At 39.6% G+C, this 23,919-nt stretch overlaps 1 protein-coding gene across 1 annotated transcript in view; it reads left to right on the top strand.

The window, feature by feature from the left end:
- Nucleotides 1–23,919, top strand: part of CDH7 (cadherin 7) — a 119,987-nt gene that overhangs the window by 6,823 nt on the left and 89,245 nt on the right. The window contains exon 2 of the mRNA XM_036323527.1: nucleotides 5,715–6,120. Within this exon, the coding sequence (XP_036179420.1) occupies nucleotides 5,911–6,120 (210 nt within the window). The 5' untranslated portion in view covers nucleotides 5,715–5,910. The remainder of the gene's footprint in view (nucleotides 1–5,714; nucleotides 6,121–23,919) is intronic.

The raw sequence follows: 23,919 nt of genomic DNA, 5'->3' as shown, positions 1-23,919 counted from the left end.
GTCACTCTCCTACGCTTGCCCACTGAAGACAAGATGACACAACACAGCTTGGGGGCAGAGGTCTTTGCTTGCTTCTGCTGTGACTTGCCCCTTGTTGGCACCTGCATATGATACTCAGAGCGGGGAGGAGGCCAAAGGAAGGGAGAAGATGAATGATACGGAAATCTAAGAAGGGAGGGTGCAGGTTTTAGCTCCGATTCATGAGGCAATATTTAACCCCACTGTGAAAAAGTCAACAATTGTGATGGATTGTGCGCTCAAGTTCATATATATATATAAAACATAATAGCATGGTGCCTTTGTGTGTTTAACATCTGTGGGATGATAGGAAGTCTGTCTGGAGGGCGAGGCAATAGGAAATCTCAAGTTCAAGTTTTGGTCCTTGTGTTTGATAACACAGATAACTAGAGGTTCCTCATACTGGTTCAGGACCCCTCATTTCTTGCATGACATCACAACACGGGATGACTTGGGTTGGACTGCTGTACTGGCCTTTACCTTGAAAGATTGAAAGGTAAAGATTGAAAGGAAGGGAAGAATTTGGGGAAGCCTGACTAAGAAAGGGGACATCCGACCCGCTCTCAGGTGTATATTCCTGGCAGACTTAGACACTCATGAAACACACCCACTCGGATCACAGCCATTCATATAGTTTCCCAGTTTTATAAGCACATTCCAAAAAGGGTATTATTGAGGCATTTATCTTCCTCATGAAACAGAATTTCCATCCTCCAGTAAAGCCAGGCAAGGTATCCTTGTACATTCTAGACCTTCAAGAAAGGTAAAGAACATTTGGCTCAAGGGCCTTGGCAAATACTTCAGACTCCACTGAGAAATATAATGGAATTGTTTTCAAAGTGATTGTGACTCATAAACACAGTAGAGTTAGCAAGCAGTTTATATATTGACTTAGCACATGGTTAAGTGTTGATGCTAAAAATTAATTTAGCTCTGGCCCATGTGACTCAGTTCGTGGGCATTGTCTGGTCCTGTTCCCAATCAGGGCATACTATATGCCCAGGTTACTGGCTGGATCCCCAGTAGGGGGTGTGCAGGAGGCAGCTGATCGATATTTCCCTCTCTCCCTTCCCCTTGCGCTCTCTCTAAATTCAGTAAAAACATGTTTAAACAAATAAAAATGAATTTAATTATAATGAAAACAAATAGTCCATAACTGTTTTCTGCCAGTTATGTGTCTGCTTCTGTTCTAGATGCTGTGGTACACAGAAAGGGCAGACATCCCTCTTCATCAAGGTTCATGTTAATACTGGCTGCTTAAGCACCCTTGACTTAGATAGGAAAATACAAAATTCTCAGGTATCTCTTATTCACAAATGTTACATTGTGACTAAAGGACCCCATGTCATGCTCCTTAACTCACCTTGTTGGGATGTTCTAGCCAGTTTGATAAATCCATAATCTTGTTGTGTGGGAGACAGTCTTATCCAGAGTCAAGAAGAGTAAGTTAAACATCTCATGTTAAAATTCATGCTACATTTCGTAAATATGCCAAATGTTTTTATATTACTGTGACTTTCTTAAATCCCTCTACCCTTTATCTTTAATTTTTAACAATGCACACTTTTTCATAGCTTAAACGTGCCAACAAAATCTATTCTATATAACTGTCAAAAGCATAAAAGGTAAGACCTGTAAAAACAGACTGTGGAGAGCAGCAACAGTGTTTGGACAGGTTCAAGCCTCGGACTAATGAGAGGGCACAGTCCTCTCATTGCCACATGCAAGTCCCAGCGTGGAGGGCAGAGCCCTCCCAGCACAATTATAGCCTACAGCTATACATAGTTGTAAGCTTGAACGTATGGTCCGAACACGTGGCCCCACGTATCTGAGTGATATAGGCTTGATAGAGTTCAGCTGCATGTAATTGAGTAGGATTGAAACCCACGAGAATGTTGTAAACATCTTGACCACGCCCTTACTTTGCCTTGTGGCATTTGCTATAAAATAAAGACACTGCTTGTAGGCGCTGGCGCTGTCTCTCCATTTGGGAGCAGCGTCCACATAGACCCAGCTTTCATTCTCTTGTCTGTCTTTTCTCCATCCTTCACTTCCCCCTCTCAGGTTCACTGAACCAGGCTGAGCTGGCGTGGCACATAAGGCGCCTTGGGGCTGAGTATGCCATGGCCGTGCCGGCTCGCCACAACAGACTTTCAGGATAATTTAGTTCTTTTGCCAACATAGAAAATTAAATCCCAGGGGGATCCAAGGTCCTACAGAAATAGGGGAGGTTTTAGGACAAAGACCCCAGTGTTCCTATTCCCATTCCACATTATGTTTGTTTTCTTCCTATCAGTGAACATCCCGAGTGAGCTGGAATGAATTTCTCCAACTCCAATATCAGTCTTTGGCTGGTAAGAATTACAGAAATTGCTTTCCTATTACATTATTTTTGAAAAAAGAAAATTGATGCCATTGTTTGTATCCATCTAGATTTTTTTGGTTCATGATCCATATTCTCTGGCACTGACAGGAACTATCAAGACTGTTTCATTCAGCGTGAGAGTTGTCTAAAGCATTTTACTACAGATAGCTTTTAAAAAAAATGTTCTTCTTGATTTCAGAGAGAGGAAGGAAGAAGGTGAGGAAGAGAGAAAAAACATCAATGATGAGTGATAATCATTGATCAGCTGCCTCCTGCAAGCTCCCTACTGGGGATTGAGCCTGTAACTGAGGCAGGTGCCCTGACTGGGGAATTGAACCCTGACCTCTTGGTTCATGGCGCAACATTCAATCACTGAGCCACAACAGATGCCTCACATAACTTTTAAAGGAAAACTAACATCACTTCACAAACTAACGTTAACAGAACTAGTATTAGTTAACAGAACTAGTATTAAACTGAAAAATATCATCATGGCACTAATTACCCTAACAGCTATTCTCTTAGTGCTTTGAGTTGGCCCAGACACTATCATGATTTGTTCATGATTTACTTGTTTTATCCTGTAATGAAGTAGATGCCATTATTATCATTTTTGTTTTATAAGCAAGAAACTTGAGGCTTTATCTCTGCAACTTACTTGCTTAGAATTCTGTAAATAACTTGTCCAAGATTGTTTAGCTGACTGAAGACTCAGAATCTGTCTCTGTCCGATGCATTGCCCAGTCTTTACCATTGTATAGTTATCATAACTCCCTTAATTTTGAATTCCCAAAGTTCATTCGCTACTTAGTTTGTTAGAAGTTGGATACATTTCATACTGAAACAATGCTATCAAAGTTCACTTAATAAAGTAGTCCAAATAATATAATTTAGCTATATCACATTTAAAAAATTGCCCCAGGGAGCATGGAGGGACCTGGAGAGTATCATGCTAAGTGAAATAAGTCAGAGCAAGATTAGAATCACATGATCACTCTCATGTGCAATCTAAGTAACAAATTTAGTGGATGAACGAACAGAGTGGATCCTGAGATGTGGAAGCATGGAACAGAGTGCGGAATCTCACAGGGAAGGTGGGGGAGGGTGGGTGGGTGGGAGGTAATCAACCAGAGACCTTGTATGCATATATGCATAACCCATGGACACAGACAATAGGGTGCTGAAGGCCTAGGGCAGGGAGGGCGGGAGCACGCTGGAGGGAGTCATTGGGGGAAAAGGGGCACATATGTAATACTTTCAACAATAAATAATTATTTAAAAATAGTACAATAAACTTTAATACAAAAAAATAAAAAAAATATTCTCAGGGATCAAAGTACTTACATCCCTGTTTTTGTGAGAAAATTTATTCACTCTTGAGGAAGGAGAGGGGGAAAACTGGAAATGTCCTTTGGCCTCAGTTTTCACAATCTAGCCTCAGTCCTGTCACCACAATGCTAACCCAGCCCTCCCTGTCCCCAGGAACCTAGGTGGCCCCTAGCATGAGGGAGGTCACATGACTGTGCTTTTCACCATGCTGACAGCTATTGCCGCTAAAAGCCACCACCCTGAGCTCCTGACTGTAACTCCTGGCTCATTATAGACCAATATCCTGGTGCACCATTGCCTAGTTTAACCACCTACCCACCATCTTTACCTACAGGTAACCTGTCTCAGGTGGGTTAGCTCAGACCTCCCTACCAGGAACATTCAACCTCATTGAGGGGCCTACATTGGAATATTAGTGCCTGACTCCAAGTTACTTCTAATGATTCTAAGTCTAGAATAACTTGACCTTCTAGAGTGGTTTCTAAATGGACCGATTTCATTGTTGCTTCTTGGATGGGAGATCTGGATTTGGGAGATGTGTTCAGTGCACAGACGACAGTCAGTGTGCTCCAATAATGGTTTATCATTTTTCTGGTTCTCGGCGTACACCAAGTCCGTTCTGCAAGCAGCTGGGTTATTCCACGGTGCCCTCTGAAATTTCAAAACTTTACAGAGCTATTTTAACATGAACATGTTCCCTCGAATGGAGCTCAAAGTCAGTGCAATCCATTTCTTCCAGTGGTGCGGGCTATTCCAACATGTTTAACAAATCTCACCTTTTTTCTGCTTACGTGGCATTTTCTATAAGTATTTCTATATATTTTTTTCTATAAGAAATTAACAGGAGTAACTGTTATCCCTGGTATAGGAGAGACAGGTAGAAAGATGGAAAAGCGTATAATACAAAGGCAGTGTAGCTTCTGCCTTCATAGGGAGCTATCTTTTGGCTTCATATTCTTAAAACTGTATTTTTCTCCTCTCAAAACAAAACACAAATGTTAATCCTTCACTGTAACTGCCCAATTGTTGATTTATTTATAGTCAAAGGAATTAAAGCAAAGTGTAGCATAGTGATTTACATGAGCAGTTTCTCATAAATTATCATTTCTCTGTTTTTGGAAGTTTGTTTTGTAACTGATTTTTTATCTCTTGCATAATCAGGGTTCTGTAACTGAAATAAGTAGACCTTAGAATGAGAGGTTTTTTTTTCTGTGCTGATGCCAACAGTGAACGGGGATTACAAATACACTTGAGTTTCCTCACCCCTCTGATGGTCCATATAATTCAATCCCATAAGTGTGTCTGGGGGGGAAGACCCTACTATGCGCAAGCCTAGCTGTGAGATGTTCAGTAAATATCTGTGGAGTCGCAAATCACTGCAGTGAAATAGCATAATCGAACCTGCTCCACAGCATCTGTGACAGTAAGTTTGAAGAGTGGGAACTGGAAACGACTGAGCTTTCAGCTGATCACAATCAACTCAGAACACGTCAGAGCAGCTGGTGTTCTGTGACTCAGAATCAATCACCCAGCGTCGAAGCACCTCGTGCTCCGTTATTTCTCTTTACAGTTTCACAGGAGAGATTTAAACCAGCATATGTCCTTCCCATTCGCCTAAATCCCTGCTTTGCTTTCATAGCCTAATACCAGCGCAGGAAACTGCCTGCAATATAAAAAAAAAATTAAATAAGTAAAGGCTAGCATTAAAATGATTTTTTTAATGGATGTGGTTCCATTTGTGTGCAATAAACCATATGCTCAAGTAGAATGCCTTAGAAGCAGCGCGGAATTTTAAGGTTGCATTGTGGAACAGGAATCATCCTGCCTCAGCGACGTCCACATAGGACCACGGTGATTGCCAGTTTCCATCTAAGTTCATAATCTTTAGTTTAGCAATTATACAAATGATGACATCTTGGGGAAATCAGTGCGAAGTTAGTAAATGAACGTTCCTGGTTGTGTGTCCTGGTTTCTGACACGAGTTGTCGCTTTGTCCCGATAGGAACCTCTTACACCATTCTTTGGCGAAGGCGATTCAGCGGTGGTGACCACCTCCAACCGGACGCTCTACAAATTATCATCTCTGGACTCCCAGCTGACACCCTGCCGGAGGCAAGAGCTGCCAAGCCAACTGGAACTGTGCCTTTTCTGTTGTCAAGGTTCTTTTCTTACACAGGAAAAAGAAAGAAAAAAAAAAGATGAAGTTGGGCAAAGTGGAGTTCTGCCACTTCCTGCAGCTGATCGCCCTTGTCCTGTGCTTTTCTGGGATGAGTCAAGCAGAACTCTCGAGGTCCAGCTCAAAGCCCTACTTCCAGTCGGGGAGGCCCAGGACCAAGCGCAGCTGGGTGTGGAATCAGTTCTTTGTGCTGGAGGAGTACATGGGTTCGGACCCCCTCTATGTCGGAAAGGTAGGGCATGTGGCCTTTCGAAGTCACTCGTGGTTACTGGGAATGTCTGTGCTTGGATGGAGAACTGCTCATTTATGCTTTGGTGTTAGAGAACATGAAACTCTCTCTCTATTGTCTTTAAATTATGAGCAACTCAAACCTACTCTTTCTAGAGGTGGTCTGGTTTTGATGGATTTTTTTAAGATTTGCTTTTGAAAATTGTTTTTTGGTTAAAAATGAATATGAACAGAAGTCAGTTAGAAGTGATACTCATTAAACCAATGGTGGGCAGTTTGTGGTGCATTTGTTAGGTGGCCAGGTGGGAGCCAAACTGAACGTTATCTTTCACAGCTCTGTTCTATTTGGGCAGGATTTTTCATTTGAGTGCCTTCCGCACTGAGGGGCCCATCAGGAGAAGGGCCTTTCCCTGACCATGCTCATATCCGGTCCAGTGCCTAGCATGCTGTATGGCTGATACTTACATATTTGCAAAGGTTTTCTAAATTTCTCAATTTGGTGATGAACACTGGTGAATGTTTCCTTCATAGAGTAAGTTTTGACAAGAAATCTATACATCTGCGTTTTTACTTGGCACTTTGTCAGCTCTAGACCTCTGTTCCTAATAAAGCTGATGAGTTTACGCCTGAGTGAATTTCCAACTTTGAAAGATCAAGGAAGAATCTTTGCTCTTTATTTCATGGGTTATGTTTTCATTTGAACACACCTTACATAAAGGTAAAAATCTGTTTTTGTTGATGGGTATCTGTATAAGTCAAGGTGGTTTGTGTTGTATTTACTGTTCTCATTGAATGCCTCTATATTTTAGAAATAATGATGGACATTTATGGAAAAGAGAAAGATTTGAGTAAGTTCAAGGTTTCTAGGTTGTGGATTAAAACTTTTTCTTTTTAGCCCAGCCATAGCATTTTTTTCCACTAAGAAAAGATGTGTTAGTACACACGTGTTTTATGTGCATATATATCTTTAGAGCCAGTACTATTTTATTTGTAGCATCTTATACAGTGTACATGCACTAAATTCCTCTCTCAGCTTTTTCTGTTTTCTTATAAACAAAGTGAGAGCAGTCACCATTATGCATTGTTAATGACTAAGAATTTAGAACTTAATTTCATTTTTAATGAACATTTAACAAATTCATCAAACTTTTTTCCAGTGGACAGTTTTATATAACATTCAGCTGATTCAGAAAGAATTAGTAGTGATTAGGTGAAATCATACTTTTATGAGAATATAACATTTTCTAAAGACAACTAAAATATTTCCGTTAATTTGGTTTTAAATGGGGTTGCCACAGTGAAGTTGACATTTTGAAGTAAACATAATTTAAAAAATTTTAAAACACCCTTCTTCACATAATAATTCAGAATGCTTGTATCTAAGTAATCCTTATAAGTCAATTTAAAATTATGAAAATACATGCTGCTAAGGTTACTTAAATTTCAAATGCTTATGAAGCTATTGGGCAACGTTTTTATTGTTTTTCTCAGAAATGTTGGGTTCCTTGATTAGGTAACAAGAAATATTCTGTGTTTCCCTTTCAGTTAATCAGAGACAATCACTTGGCAGATTGTGTGGGATGAAAAACAAGTTTGTGTTTATTTCTTGTCTGATGTATATTGGGCGTTCCATACAGATGTTCACTGTAAAATGTTCAGGATGCAAATGGGTTAAACACAAAAACTCTTTAAATGACTAAAATTTAGAAAAAATGCAGTGAGATAATTTGAGATGGAGAGTTAGTGGGAAATATAGTTAGTGGGCGAATGATTCATTCCTTATACACAGGGATTTCAAATGCCAGAGAAATCATGTGTACGTATATTTTTTAGGCCTTTGAATTTGGAGACCATGGTAAGAGCTGATGGCCAATAAGATGAATAAATAAATAACATTTGGTCATTAAGACATTGAGGATAATTAAGTCACAAGATGACTTGTGACCTTATTATTTTAGCCTATTTACTGGTTTTATTCAACATGATAACTCAAGACCAAAGTAGAACAGTTTGTGAAGGGACCAGGAGTGCTTGTAGAACCTTCACCACAAGATCTCCAGGGCACAGACTTCTGGGCTGTGTTAGAATCTGACCTTTATCATGAGAATCTTACTCTTATCTGGTGATATGAGTTGATAAACTGCTGACCGGAAAGGTATAGACTTAAGGAAAGAGTCATTAGTTATTACTCTGTTGGAATTCTTTTTTTATTGAGGTATAATTGGCATCTACCATTAGTTTCAGGTGTATAACAATGATTCAACATTTGTATGTATTGTGAAATGATCACCACAATAAGTCCAGTTAGCACTCATTATCATACATAGTTATAGATTGTTTTTTCTTGTGATGAGAATTTTTAAGATTGACTCTCAGCGTCTTTCAAATATGCAGTACAGTGTTATTAATGACTAGAGACCTGGTGCACGAGTTCATGCATGGGTGGGCTCCCTTGCCTTGGCCGGCGATTGGGGCTGATCTGGGCCGTCTCGCCCCGTCCCAATTGGGACCGATTGGGCTGGCCAGCCTGGGGGAGGGACTGTGGGAGGTTGGCTGGCCATAGGAGGTTGGCTGGCCACAGGAGGTTGGCTGTGGGAACACACTGACCACCACAGGGCAGCTCCTGCATTGAGTGTCTGCCCCCTGGTGGTCAGTGTGCATCATAGCGACTGGTCATTCAGTAACTGGTTGTAACGATCACTTAGGCTTTTGTATATATAGCTAGTCACCATGCCGTATGGAGTTGTTTTAAAGAACAATAGTGCGCCTTTCGCTAAGAGTGTTTCTTAGTTGCCATCGTGCCTGTCTCCCTGTCCTGTTATAGGAGTCCCTCCTTGTCTCCCCTGAACTGACTGTTAATTCACAGCCATCTATCGCATTGAATCGCACTGCACTTTTCTAAGTCCAGCCTTTTCCTCACCTTGGCATTTCTCACCTAATGTCCTCCAACTAGCTGACAAAAAATGTGTCTGCAAACCACCCGGCCTCTGTTCCAGGCATTAAGTGGTTTTCATCTCTCCTAACCATAATGGGCTGCCAGCGATTGCTGCGCTCCGGGCCATTACTTTCCCTGAAATGCGTGCTCCGTGCCTCTTCCACAGTTGGCTTCTCTAGCTGTGAACATCTCTCTTGTCTTCCCTGCTACTCCCCTTTCTTCCCTGCTTATTCGGGGAGAATTTATTCCTATTACCTCAGTCAGCATCAGATGTGTAGGCATTCAGTGTGGGATCCACTCAGCTTTCAGGTCAGCTTGCTGGAACGTGTTGGTGAGCATGCTCAATGCAGCCAATTACACCTCAGCAGTATCTCTCACCAAGAGATACTCTGTCTCCTGATAACTAAAGCTGGGTTTGGTGTTCCAGAAAAGGAATGTTCCTCCTGAAAAGAGGTTGTGTTAAAAAAATGAGGTAGGAATTAGATTTCGTAACTGGCAGATTTATATTAGATACTCACAAAGACAATAATGAATCCTAAATATTTATTACTTGGTTAGGGAAAAGCCTACTCATCGTGGTACAATTTACATTTTATAGATTTTAGAGGGGAAAGCCAGCAAACAGTGCCCTCTCAATATGTAGATTACCTAAAGTTGGCACCTATCTTAGAAGAAAGCAATGGCTGTTTCTTTTTCCTACGCATGTGTAGAAATCCCATTTTCACAATAGCCCTACAACCAGAGTGAATTGTGAAGACACTTGTTCTTACCTTGTTACTTTGCAATAGAACTGTGAAATGCCTGGTGGGAATTTGGGCATGGATCAGCTCTGTGGATCTAAATAAGTTCAGATCCTTAGACATACTTTTCGGCAGGTATTCTTAGCTCTTACTATACTTCAGTATACTAGTAGCTCTAAAGTATTCAGTGCACTTTCTCCACACAAAATCAACAATTCAGTTTTTGTTTTGTTTCTTTTCAGCCATAGCAAAAATAAAATACATCTGATTTTGCCACTAAAATGCACAAACTTGCCATAAATTCAGTTTAATATTGCCCATTTTCTCTTCAAAGTTATCTCAGTTTACAAATGGAAGTTACCATTACCTAAGGCTTCATCAGTGAAACTGCATAACTGCGAGTTGGAGGAGAGGGGCTTACTGTTATAAACCTAATGAAAAACTAGATAATCTAGATTGGCTCAGAAATTTTTGATTGTTTATCCATATTGATCAAAATATTTTAAAATGCTATCTTCTTGAACTCTTTTATTTGTATTTACTTGTCATCCATTTTGTGATGGGAAAAGCAAAAATTAAAAAACAAAAAAAACAAAACAGGTCTATGCTAGTCCTGTTTTTACATTGTGTTTCTGTTGAGATTGAAAGTGAAAAATGAGATAAACTCAAGTGATGATACTGGGCCTCTGTGATTGTTTGACAAGCTTTGCGTGCAGTGCTCATTGACATGGAGTCCCAGAATCTGCAGCAGTCTCTGTAGCTCACCAAGATAAATGACAGAATTAGACAAGCAGCAGGACAGTCCCCGAGCCTTTGTCTGCTCAAGCATAGATAGATAAATACTATATTGGGAGAAATTTCACCCTAATCTGCATGATTCTTGTATGATTTATATTGATTATCTGTCATCATAATTATGATCACTGGAGGGAAACAGTAGTTTCTCTAAATATGCTTAACACTATATCCCCCAAGTTCTCCTTTGCTGCTGTCCGGTCTATCCCCTTCCATGTTCACTTACATCCCCCTCCCCAGTCTCCTGTCTTCTTTTAGTGCTTACCTAGTACCTCCTCTGTGGTAGGTGTTGTGCTAGATGGGAGAGTTTAAAGAAAACAAGCTCCTCTTCATAAAATTCACCATCTGGTTGATAAGCCATGCGGGTAACCAGATGGCAGTGGAAAGCAGTAAATTCTATAGCTAATCTACATCTGTGGAGGTGGGTAGGAGGGAGGAATGGAGCCATGGATCTGTGAACAAAGGCTTGCATGAGGATATAAGATGTACCTCTGTGATTTCATAATCCTTTTATACAATCTTCATATCAACACAGAAAAAATTATCTTAGAAAGTGGGACAGAGTATTCTAAATCTATATTAGAGGAAGCTTTATATAGTAGAAAGACCAGTAAGTAGAAAGCCTAGTTTATACTTGCAAGTTTCTCTGTATTTTGAACATTGCCCTTAAACATAAATTTCTATCCTCTCATTGGTAAAATTGGGATCAGTCGGTAAAATTTTGAGACATTTCATTTTGACATAACTTCAGACTTACCAAATAAGTTGCAAAGTATTATTTTAGAACCCAGCTTCTCCAAATGTTAATCTTACATGACTACATCTGTTACGTAGACCAGGAAATGAACATTGGTATGATACTGATTACCATTCAGCAGTCGAATTCACATTTTCCATTTGTGATAGTAAAGTGCTTTTTCTGATAGGAGCCGGTCTATTGTTACATCTTGACTTTGTCTTGTCTCCTTAGTCTTTTCAGCCTGAGGTAGTCACTCCATCTTTCACATTGTCATTCTTGACCAGGAACTTGGTAGCACATCTCACAACCTGGGTTAGTCTCATGTTACTTCCTAATGTGAGCATTTCAGGTGATGTAGTTCTGACAAGATGCCCTTCCCACCGCATCTTGTCAGGAGGTACAGGACGTCAGCATGACTCATTGGTAGTGATGTTGACTTTGATCACCTGGGTCAGGTGGTGTCCTCCAGGTTCCTCTGTTGAAGAATCATATCTGGAAGTTTTGAATCTTCCTTATGGGTTGGAATTCATGATAGCTCTGGTTCAAGGGGATGCTCTGCAGGCTTCATTAAGGTCCATGGTCCAATTTAAGGATGAGGAGTGAGTCAATTTGAAACATGGGTCAAATTTACATTCATAACCCTATCAAGTAACGTCCATAATCTTATATAGTAATTGATCATGTTTCTCAAAAATTTAGCCCTCATAATTGTAAAACATGGTTTTAGAAAATAATACACGGTCAGCTAACATAAAAGAAGTGTCTCAAGAAAATGCAATCTAATATATTAACATTTTAGCATATTAACAAGGGAGTTAGGATCTAAATGAGGAATAGAATTATAATTAATGTTTGAAAAGGTTTAGTCATGCTAATTCCTCCAAATGATTTATTTAGATAGAGTCTAACATTTCTGTTTCATAATCAATACTGACTATATCTTTGAAAAGCTGTCTGAATTAAAAAGGGGGTGTTCTTATATTAGAGGTGAGGTAATAGATACATTTGAAAATAAAATAAGTATAGAGTAAGGGAACAATCATTAGAGCTATATTTTAGAAGAATTAGAAAGCAAGTCTGGATGATTATATCCACTCTGGAAAATACATTTCTGAAAAAAATGTTAAGATGTTCTATGACTACGAAAATATTTTGTTTTCCTGTGAAGTATCAGGGTTAGTTGCATTATCATCAAACCCTCTTAACATATGTTTTTGAAACCTTTACCTTTAAAAAGCATGTGTTCAAGAAAGAATATATAAACTTACATGGTTCTCTAATCATTCCATATTCTTGAAATTTAACAAATCTCGAAAGTGGATATAGTAAGAATAACAAGCAGTGGTAATATTGGAGAGATTACAATGGTATTTAGTCTGGATATAGAAATATTACACATGTATCTTAGAATAGACATTTTCAGGATAGAGTGTGCAGAAATAACATATTATTGAAATTCTGGAAAAAAATATCTAGGACTTTTATTCAATTCTTCAAAAATCCCATCCTTTAAAAATTCTAGTTTTTGGTATATGTAGTATACAATACATTTAAGGAGTTTTAATTGATAGACGTATACTTTCAAGTAAGCAGGAAGACCAGTAGCCCATTCCAGAAGGGGTTTTAGCAACTAAAGGACCATTTGTAACTAGTTGGCCCTACACTGCAGTGCCATTTTCCAGTGAGCTGGTCTGGACCCATGGAGGTTGGCCTGGATCAAGATAGGCTCAAAAGGTTCCTTTTGCCCTGCATGGCTTAACTTTTCAGTATATGGGAGGGTCTGAACACATGCCAGTGAATAACAGCTAGAGAACATGAAATTGCCAGGAAAATACTCATGTTGAACTCAACCAGCCTTAGTCTTCTCAGGCCAACAACCTGGGATTTACCTGCTGCCATCACCTAAACAAGAGAGAACCCCAAAGACACGGGGCTGGGGGTGAGGGGGAAGACAAGATAGCATGGCAAGGCCTTCTGCATTGCTGATTCAGCTAGCATCCTTGTCTTCTGTAGGATAAATTCAGAAGAGCAGTTTTTCAAGATGGGGCTGTGTTATAGGAATGGTAATTACATGAACCAAAATGACTAACATCATTCCAGCAAGTTCTGTGTGTAAACAGTGCACAATTATCTGATAAGAATGCTTCCCTTAGACTGTTGACTTATCTTCTTAGTTAAAATGCTGACATGTTTTAAGGTATTTAACTGAAAACACACAATCAAGATTTGGACAACACATACATAATGCTCAACAGATGTGAGTTTGAAAGACTGGTGATGATCACTGGTGAAATTAGTCAAACCATGCTTAAATTAGATGTTTCTGATGTGTGAGTCATTTAAGGGTCCACAGTGGCGCAGAGTGGGTGTGGAGAGGAGAAGATTACACATTCTGCACTTGGTTCTTTGAAATGAAGAAGAAATAACATATCTGAGAAACTCTGTTCTGCATCCCACATCACTCTACCCTGACACAGTTTATGTAATTTTCTCAACTGACTCATAACAGAACAAAATGTAGGCAGCAAATTAATTTTGCTTATACAGGAGAAATAGGTACTGGTAAATTCTAGTCAGTGGGGTTCAGTGTAATTATATTCAAGAAAAGTGAAGCCATCAACAGTTGAAAATGATTACTAACAAGTTAGATGAGAATTATCACAAGACGAAAGCGCATAGTGAAGGTTATTTGCAATGGTACAAGCATACACGGGGTGTGCAAAGAAAGACAGAGCTGTGTCCGAGATAAAAGTCAGTTAAATTGTAGAGCAGATACACACCGTGGAAAAGTGCTTTTTATAAAGATCGGTGTAAAATGGTGGGATGGTATAAATCTTGATGTTGGAATTAGAAACTCCATCTTTATTACAAAGGATAGGTATCTTTTTGGGTGATCATTAGAATACCTGCAAGTAGACTTTTACCTGTGGCACAGCAGCTGCGTTCAGCGAATCTCGGGGAGCAGTTGTGGAATGTAATGATCTGAAACAAGACTGTTTTCCCCATTGATTAGTTTGTTGGAGACGTGAGTACAATTGAGGATGGAAAACATATACAAATGAATGAGGATTCAGGGTTAAGGTCAGAGGAGGAAGTGCATTCTGTTTCAGATCCAATTAAGATTTCACAGAAGAATTTATGATAAAAACATAGGGAACCAATATTCAGATGGTTCATATCTTGTAACGTGTATTGTTTTCTCAGTGCTGCTCTCTGCACGCTGCCCACAGCTGCTGATTTGTGGTTAAGTTTGATTGCTGTAAATTCTGGGCACACTGATAAAGCCGTTTTTCAGGCACTGCATTTTCACGTCCTGCCCAGAGCTCAGGGGGTGTGGGAGGACTGGAGGTGGCAGGAGGAAGGGGTCTAAGCTACGTCAGAGGCTTCAGCAGTCCTGCAGTCACTCTTTCTATTCTTTTTCCAAGCAATAACCCCTCTTGGAATTTAGCAAAAAAATAAAGTATTTGATGTCATTTCAGTGTGCGCTACAGTACCCCATAGAATGTACCCCCTATAATGATATTTTTCAAATTCCCTGTGGTTTTAATATTGAAATTTAAATATTTATATTAATATTGGTTTTTTTAATCAGAAAGAAAAATAATGCATTGTTTTAATTAAAAAATTAAAGCTTGGGGCTTTAAAGCTCATTTACTCAAGTCCTTTTCTGAATTCGGGAGTCGATTGTACAATATCCCTGATGTATGTGTTCTGGCAGCCTTAGGTTCATTTTTAGGGCAGAATCTGGGGGAAACACATAGATTTGAGTCACGTTGAGTACAGCCTCCACCAGTCACCAATGGTATGACTTCTGGTGAATAGCTTGCTCTCTTATTTCATTCTCTTATAAAATAGGAACAACAATAACAATCACAAGGCTGTTGTAAGCATAAAAAGCAGAATAGAGTTACTATGAAAGCATAATGTTGGGAGGATGATGCTTATTTTTAGGAACTTGAATTATATTTTGCTATTAAAATCTCTGAAGGCAGCTCTTTTGCACCCCCGCCCCCATTTAAAAGGAATGCTTGAGAAGATGAAGTAACTCCTCATCTCCACACCTGTCCTCATGCTCAGCTGTGCTTGTTTTTGGATGTCCCAAAATATGATGATCAGGATTGAACTTGAATAATTTATAACCAATCTGTCAGTTCCAAAAAAGAAAAGTCGAGATTTTTATTTCCCTTGATGTGAATTCTGTCATGAACATTAGCCATGACTACATTACCAAGATTATTGCTATCATTAGCATTATTATCTACTCTTGAGGAAAACAGTGTAAGAGAAAATTAGGGTTTGGGGCTCGATACACTAAAAGGAAGTTATAATAAAATTGAATATTAACTAGGAAAGCCCAAATTGATCTCTAAATATTGTTTTTCTCAGAAAAATGTTAAATGAGGAGCCTAGTTTTTTTTTTTTTTAATCAAACTGAAAACTTCCTGCGTAGGCTGCAAATATTTGCCTCTCTAACCCTTCCTCCAGGTCTCTCAGCTTTCTCCTTTGATTTTAAAAGTTAAAACAGCTGTATAAATAAATTGTGGTTCTTTCCTCCTGTCAGGGAGACAGCCCCTGCATCGTTGATAGACCTCGCAGCTGTGGGGCCAGGGCACTGCCTTTCCCACATGTGACTGAATCCGATGCATCTAAGTGGGCACGATTTCCTCAGGGCTGTCCTGGGGGTATCTGAAGCTACTCCCATTTCCTGGATATAGTGTGCCGGGGTTCTTGTTCCAACATCAAGAATGGTTCAGCAATCTGGAGAAGGCTGTGTATAGATTAAATAGGAGTCCAGAGACGAAGCATAATTTTGAAAGGCATTGGGGCTCAGAGGAGTTTAGCTTAAAGGAAACTAAGATCTAAGTTCTCCCCGTCTCAGGACCCCATGCTTTTTATTAACACAAATTGTCCTGAGGCAAGGCAGAGATATACACATCAAAGGGTCAGGTTTTCCTATACAGAGGCATTGTCAGAATGGAAGAATTAGCCAATGGCTGTTCAGGTGTTTGGCCAGTAGGAGGCAATAACATGTAGATTAAGATGCCCTGAGCTCTCTGGCATCCAAGCAATCATTCCTTTTCAGGTTTGGGGAAATGCCCTCAGCCATTCCCAACAGGTGACTACATGTGTGACTCAACCCTGTTGAGTCCCCAAGTTCCATCAACCTTTTGATGAAACTCTTGAAATTATGACATGCTAGGATTGGTTTCCGGCATAGTTTACTCTACCTGAATGATGGTTGGGGGGCTGGGACTCAGGAGGCACAGAGGCCTGGATTTGAATGGTAATTATCCCACCTTGTTGACCCAGGACCGAGGACTTGACTATCCCTAGAATCCCTGTGATGACCCTGGCCCTGTTGTGAAACCTACCATAAACCCAGCAGAAGGAAATAGAGAGAAAAGAGGTCTGGGGAAGGAGATGTTATCTTGGAGCTGCCCGTTCAGTGTGAAAAATAGCAGGAAGATTTCAGTTGGTTTTCTGATAAGAAACATGAAGAAGATAAAAAGAACTGGGGAGTAGACCCCACAAAGTAAGGGGTTTAGAGAAGTAAGATGGAAGCTTTCTGTTTGGTTTTTTCTCATAGGATATTGGAAATTGTATGGCAATTTGCATGTTATGTGATCATTTTTGGATGTATTACCTATTACAAGTGGTAATGACTTGATAGATTATTCCAGTACATTGAGAGGAAGTTGAGCAAGTTGTTAAACTCTATCTCTCAAGTTCATAAATCAGGGAGATCTGAGTGAATTTCAATATCGCCATTTACTGTGAAATTATTCATCTTTTGTTAGCATATTCTCTGTAAAATGGGTTTTATGTAATACAGTTGTTATATATGTGCACTAAATACAGTAATATATGTAAAGTACTGCATATTTGAGATAACATTCCTTAAGGCTTAGCTATAATCTATACTAATAAAAGCCTAGGTGGCCCTCACTCATGACATCATCACAAGATGGCCGCCACAAAGATGGCCGTCACAAGATAACCACATGCACAGCGGAGACGGGGCCTAGGGGCCGCTCCATGTGATGAGGCCTGGGGGTCCTCCCATGGCTCTGCGCAATGTGGAGGGGGCCAGTCCCGACATCTCTGCCACCTTGTGCGGAGGAGGTGGGTCCCTGTGGAGGGGGCGGGTCACAGCAGCGGAGGGCAGTTGTGGGTGATCAGGCTGGCAGGGGAGGGCAGTTAGGGGTGATCAGGCCAGCAGCGGAGGGCAGTTGTGGGCGATCAGGCCAGCAGGGGAGGGCACTTGTGGGCGATCGGTCTGGCAGGGGAGCAATTAGGGGGCAATCAGGCTGGCAGGCAGGCGAGTGGTTAGGAGCCAGTGGTCCCAGATTGTGAGAGGGATGTTCGGCAGTCGGACATCCCTTGAGGAGTCCCAGATTGCAGAGGGTGCAGGCTGGGCTGAGGGACACCCCCCCCCACCCCTGCACAAATTTTGTGCACCAGGCCACTAATTGTTAATTATGGTGACAGATGTTAGCACTCTGCAGTCAGGCACTACTTATTATAACTGATCTGAGTCAAGTATTTTCTTTTTAAAGCATATTTTAAAATCAACATATAGTCTAAGGAGAAAACAAGGATAAACCCAAGCAAGATTCTTCACATTGGCACTCTTCATGACCACAGAGAAGTCCTTCAAGTGACCTTTCCTTGATCTCTCATCCATCATGAAGGGACAGTCGTATCAGATATCCTTGCACCTTGCAAGTCTGAGTCAGAGCCTCCAGCTGATAACATCTGTCATTGTGCTTTGAAATATATAAAATGTTCAGCTTTAAATAAAACTTATTTTTGATGGGAAAAGCAGTTGCTAGTCATATTTATAAAGTATTAGAGTAGGAACAGTTTACAACACATACCCTCTTATTTCAGTAATTATTGATGAGTGATACTTGGACACTCTCTTTTTGGTATTTATTGAAGAGTAATTCTTTGATATATATCATCAAAACACTTTCAGGATTTGGCTGCTATTTTCAATTTTATGTATTTAGAATCAACTCAGATTTTAAATTACATAGGACAGTTTTTCAAACCACATACTAGTATTTGAAAAGATAGGTCAGGACACACACACATACACACATAATTGCTTTATTCTCAGATACTTTCTAAATCCAGAAAGCTAATGACATAGTTGAGAGTTTCCCAGGAGGCAAGAGATTCCAGTACCATTAGGATTCTACTGAAGAAAAGTGGTGCTTTAATGGAACTAGATAAATGGGATTGCTTGTTCATCTCTCAGTTAATTTTCTTTTTTAAGACTGTGCCTTAGGTCAGAGCTTCATTTAGTCTAAAGTTTGGCTCAAACCTATTGCTAGGTTTTACCCATCCTATACTTCATTAAGTTCTAAATTCAGAAACTGAATTTGATTGATTCATTTTATTTCTAAAAATGGTAGCATTTTAACATCTCCAGCTTTTGTGTTGAGAATTAATATTGCTTGCCTAACATTTCAGGTAAGCAAGGTTACTGAATATATTGATATAATTAGGTTAAATGTATAAACAGGTGTTTGGGTTTTTTTTTTTTGCTTTGTATAATTGGACAGATAAATAAGGAGAAACCAAATATTTTGCGATTCTGATAGCCTTACTTCTACACAGAAGGAGAGGCACCAGAGTTCACATTAGAAAATATTGTTAGGCTTTTAGAAGTTGCCATTGTAAAGGAATCATTCAGGTAGGCTGGCAACCTTGAGTATAATTAAAGCGAAACCATAGGAGAAAAAAAGGCCAGAGGTTACTCACCCCCCCCCCCTTTTTTATAAATTAAATAAAATGCAAGAAAGGATGCTGAAATAAACCATCCAAAGGCTATGTGATACAAAGAAAGGAAGGCTTTCTGAAATGCAGTTCTACAGCGTAAAGCTGTAGAAATGCGTCTGTAGCTAAAATAAGTATTCATGCGCAAAAATAATCATGTTGGTTGATTATATTCAAGTGAAAGCTACATGCATTTTAGGGCAAAGTCGTTACCTTTGACCATGAAAATCCTCATGATTTCTAGATAAAATGAATGTTAAACCCAACCAAAAGCTCATAGGAGGCTTAATATATGGTCCCTGCAGTAAGACAAGTTTGTAGGTGAAAAGAAAAACTCTTCAGCCTGGAGCAACTTTGTCCATTGAAATGGATGAATTTATGTTTTACTCAACCAAATAGAAGCATCTAGTTCAGTGGAGAGAATACATATCCTGAGTTCAAAAAATGCTTCATGCCGAAACTGGTTTGGCTCAGTGGATGGAGCGTCGGCCTGCAGACTGAAGGGTCCCAGGTTCGATTCTGGTCAAGGGCATGTACCTGGGTTGCGGGCACATCCCCAGTAGGAGATGTGCAGGAGGCAGCTGATCGATGTTTCTCTCTCATCGATGTTTCTAACTCTCTATCTCTCTCCCTTCCTCTCTGTAAAAAATCAATAAAATATATTTAAAAAAATGCTTCACTACTGATTGAACCCATAACTTGGGGTTATCTTCTTTCTTCTTCATTCCCTGCTATAAATGAAGGGAGAACTCTAATAAGAATTCATACCCTGCTCCCACACACTCCAAATTATCACTATTCAAAAAAGTGTATAAGAGTTTGATGCATAAGTGTAGCATATTCTTAGATTAAAAAAACAAGTGTACAGCCCAGCTGGTGTGGCTTAGTGGTTGAGCATCCATCCATGAACCAAGAACGTCACTCTTCTATTCCTGGTCAGGGTACATGCCCGCCCAGGTTTTGGGCTTGATCCCCAGTAAGTGGCATGCAGGAGGCAGCCAATTGATGTTCTCCTCTCATCAGTGTTTCTATCTCTCTATGCCTCTCCCTTTCTCTCTCTCTAAAACAATCAATAAAAACATATTTAAAAAGTGTACATAAGAATCTGACAACCCTTTTGTTGGCTTTGTAACAATGTCTGCTTAGAGAAATTAAAGTCTTTACTCATATTTGATTTAGCTTTAATCATCTCATTGAAAGGTGTCATTAGCCTTTTGGTGATTTTAATCTATATATTTTCAGGGAGCCAGTTATTTTCCCTTTATATTTATGTTGATCTACAACAAAATACTAAGTATACCTAAGTGAATGTTATTCTATTTTTTTTCTGAAAACTTGTGCCATGCTGAATCAAAAGCATGTTACCTGAACTAGTACAAAATGATGTGAACCCGATGGGCTGAATTACAAAACCAAAACAGGAAAAATCGCGCAGAGAAAACTGGTTAATTTTTATTCCCAGGGATGCGTGTTATCCAGCTTTTTTCTTTTCATCACAACTTACACAGTGAGAGTGAGCACCTCTTTAAATTTTGTGCACTCGGCGCCTCACCCTTAGAAAGGCTCTTGCTCTCAGGGAAACACAAGGATAGGCTTGGCAGTTGCCTACAACTGAGAGTGAGTTCATTCTTAAAAGTTGCACCGGAATAGCCTTGCTTCTACTCCTGGCCTTTTGGCAGAGAAGCAAATAAGAGGATTTCCCTCCCCAAATCTTTGACACTAATTCAGTTGCACTGGTTATGGTCTCCACATAATCACACATGGTCCTCAACAGTGATTCTGGAAATCAGTGGAGCTACAAAATACAGTTATGTAACTGCCAAGATGGTGATAGAATGGGAAGAATTGATCATTTCTTCCAGTATTTTAGAACATTGGCCAAACTAGAATTTAAATCTGTCGCATGACTATGCCTTTGCCATTTTATCAGAGAATTGATTGAATCCATAAAAAGATTTGGTGGTGGTCCTTGGTGCCCTGTGCTTTAGTTGACCCTGTTCAAACTTTCGTTTTGTTACATGTTTCAGACCTACTGGATTTTATGTCATCCACAGTTAGCAGATGACAAAAAAAAAAAAATAATTGAAGAGAAACATTGATTTAAATAAGAAATCAGGTTAATACCATTTAAATTTTTCTCCAAAACAGAACAAATATAATTTGACCATGCATTTCAATTTTATGCAAATACATGCAAATGTAACACAACTATTTTTTCTGTAAGCATTTCATATACTTGAATGTGGTTTCTTGGTGCAAATTTAGAGCTATTTCCCTTGAGAAAAAATTTTGTGTTTGTATGTTAACCATTTAGACATTTTCAAAGGTGATATTATCAGAAAGAAGAGAATATAAAACAGAATATATGCCATTCGAATCCCTCTTAGTTTTACCTTGCCAAAACCCTGTCCTCTCTCCCCTCTATCCCTTTTTTCCTCATTCTTCTGCCACATATTCATGTCTGCTGATGCTTAAGAGGGAGAACTACTACCTTTGATAGGGCAGACGACCTTGAATTCTAACACCCTGTGGGTGGATTTTTACTTATGAATAAAATGGAATTAAAAGGACAACTAGAGTGTGAAAGTGCAGCAGAGTTTTCTTTTGGAAGGATGGTTATGTCTATTCTTATATTTATGATAATTATGTGCTGTACTGTTGCTGTGAACAATGAATTAGCAAATACTGAACCCATTCCTCCTATGGGAAGTACAAGGTCAGTTTCCCGTGAGCCTCTAGTCATAACATTACTGTCAACTGATCAACCATAATCTTGCTTTGTGTGTGTTTCTGTTTCTACTTTACTTACTTATATTTATATATATTGCTGATCATTAACATTGAACTCACAGCCTCTGGCACTATAACTAGCACCGTAGCAAAGCCTAACTAGCAGAGACCTTTTTTCTCTCCTACACAGTCATCTTGTGTGTAGGAACACTAGACAGCACTTTAGCGCTACATTTGGGAACCATTTTAAACAGCTATAGCACCACCAAACAGCACAAATATACAAAAAAATGTGGCATTGAATAGACTACAGAATGGGTGCTTGTTCACAGACTGAGCTGCAACAAGCCAGGGCATTGCCCTGCTCAGCCTCAGTGGGATCAGGCAAACCAGGAGACTCACATTATTTGCTGCTCTGCTCATGTCCACAAGTGACTACCACCAACTAAACATTAGCAAGTAGGAGAAATCACAGATACAGAGTCTAGAGTCATGAAGATCAACTATATCTACTTTAGCAAAAAGGATATCCATGAGTCATGGATACAGTGCATGAACATTTTTTTCCATATTACTGTATAGCTTTTATTCTTAACTAGAGGCCTGGTGCACAACATTCGTGCACTGGGGGCGGGGGGAGGGGGTGTCCCTCAGCCCAGCCTGCATGCTCTTGCAGTCTGGGTTCCCTCATGGGATGTCTGCCTGCCGACTTAGTGAGCAGGCCTAAGCCAACAGGCAGACATCTCCCAAGGGGTCTTAGCGCTGCTGTGGAGGCAGGAGAGGCTCCCACCACCGCCGCTGTGCTCGCCAGCCTTGAGCCCGGCTTCTGGCTGAGCGGCTCTCCCCCTGTGGGAGTGCACTGACCACCAGGGGGCAGCTCCTGCATTGAGCGTCTGCCTGCTGGTGGTCAGTGCGTGTTATAGCAACTGGTTGTTCCGCTGTTTGGTCGATTTGCATATTAGCCTTTATTATGTAGGATGGTTGTATTTGTTCTATGGTTTGTATTTTCCTTACTTTATATTGCATGAACATTTTAACATTAGTTATTAGGCAACTAATTTCCCTAAATAAATAAACCCAAGGAAAAGTAATTTGATAATGAAGATAACTTTACAGTAAGATAATTAATTACAAAGCAAGAATAGCAACAGTGGACAATACTGAAGAGTTATGTAAATCCAGTTAGTGATGTGTTCTTTAATGTAATGACAATAAACTGCAGTTCAAGGGTAACACATCTTAAGGAAAAAAGTCCTAGGTAACATATTCCATGTCTGCTGTAGAGATATTGCCCCGACCTGCCAGAAGGCTTAGACCTTAATTTATTGTCAAATGATAACAAATGTCAAGATGTTTTGGTAGCATCTTTTGACTTCCTCTTATCACTAAATTTGTTTTGTGTTGCCTTATTTTCTAGTGTAATGTTGCCCTTGCTGTCTTGTATTTAGTATCTGCCTAAGCCATCCTAAGTCCCTTCTGGAACAAGGCAGTCAGTAGGTAGACGGAGAAATACACAGATAATGAGGAAATTGATCTTGTATTCTTTTATGATATTTTAGCACCTGCAGGTCAATGAATGGCTTTTGGGCTGATCCTCAGTTAGGTAGAATTTGGTTAATTTATTGCTGCAACCCACTTGCAAAGTAGTATATTTGAACTATTATTTGACTGAATCCAATATATTGTATTGACCATAACTTTTAAGAAACTAATAGAGAACCATGGAATGCACAAAACAAGCATCATATAATATGTCATTTTAAATGTATACATACTTGTACTGGGTAATTCTCAGACCAAAGGGACAAATATAACATCTAGCTATCTATAAAGACAGTATGAAAAACGGGATCATTTCCTTAAAATATGCTGACAATCTGGTAGAGAAGATTATATAGTATGTGCAGTGCAATTTAGTAAAAATATGTCTGGTTAAAGTGAAAGCATGAAATACCTTGTGTCATTGAGGTAATCACTGGTCATTTAAGAACCATATTCTCTAACTCAGAGTACTTATTTGTAGAAGATACATTGACAGTCAATTGTTAACCAGCATTCCAAGACAGCTTTGCCCAGTGC

Source organism: Myotis myotis, unplaced genomic scaffold (genome assembly GCF_014108235.1).
Source record: "Myotis myotis isolate mMyoMyo1 unplaced genomic scaffold, mMyoMyo1.p scaffold_m19_p_9, whole genome shotgun sequence".
Classification (NCBI taxonomy): domain Eukaryota; kingdom Metazoa; phylum Chordata; class Mammalia; order Chiroptera; family Vespertilionidae; genus Myotis; species Myotis myotis.
This window is presented reverse-complemented; position numbering and strand designations above follow the sequence as displayed.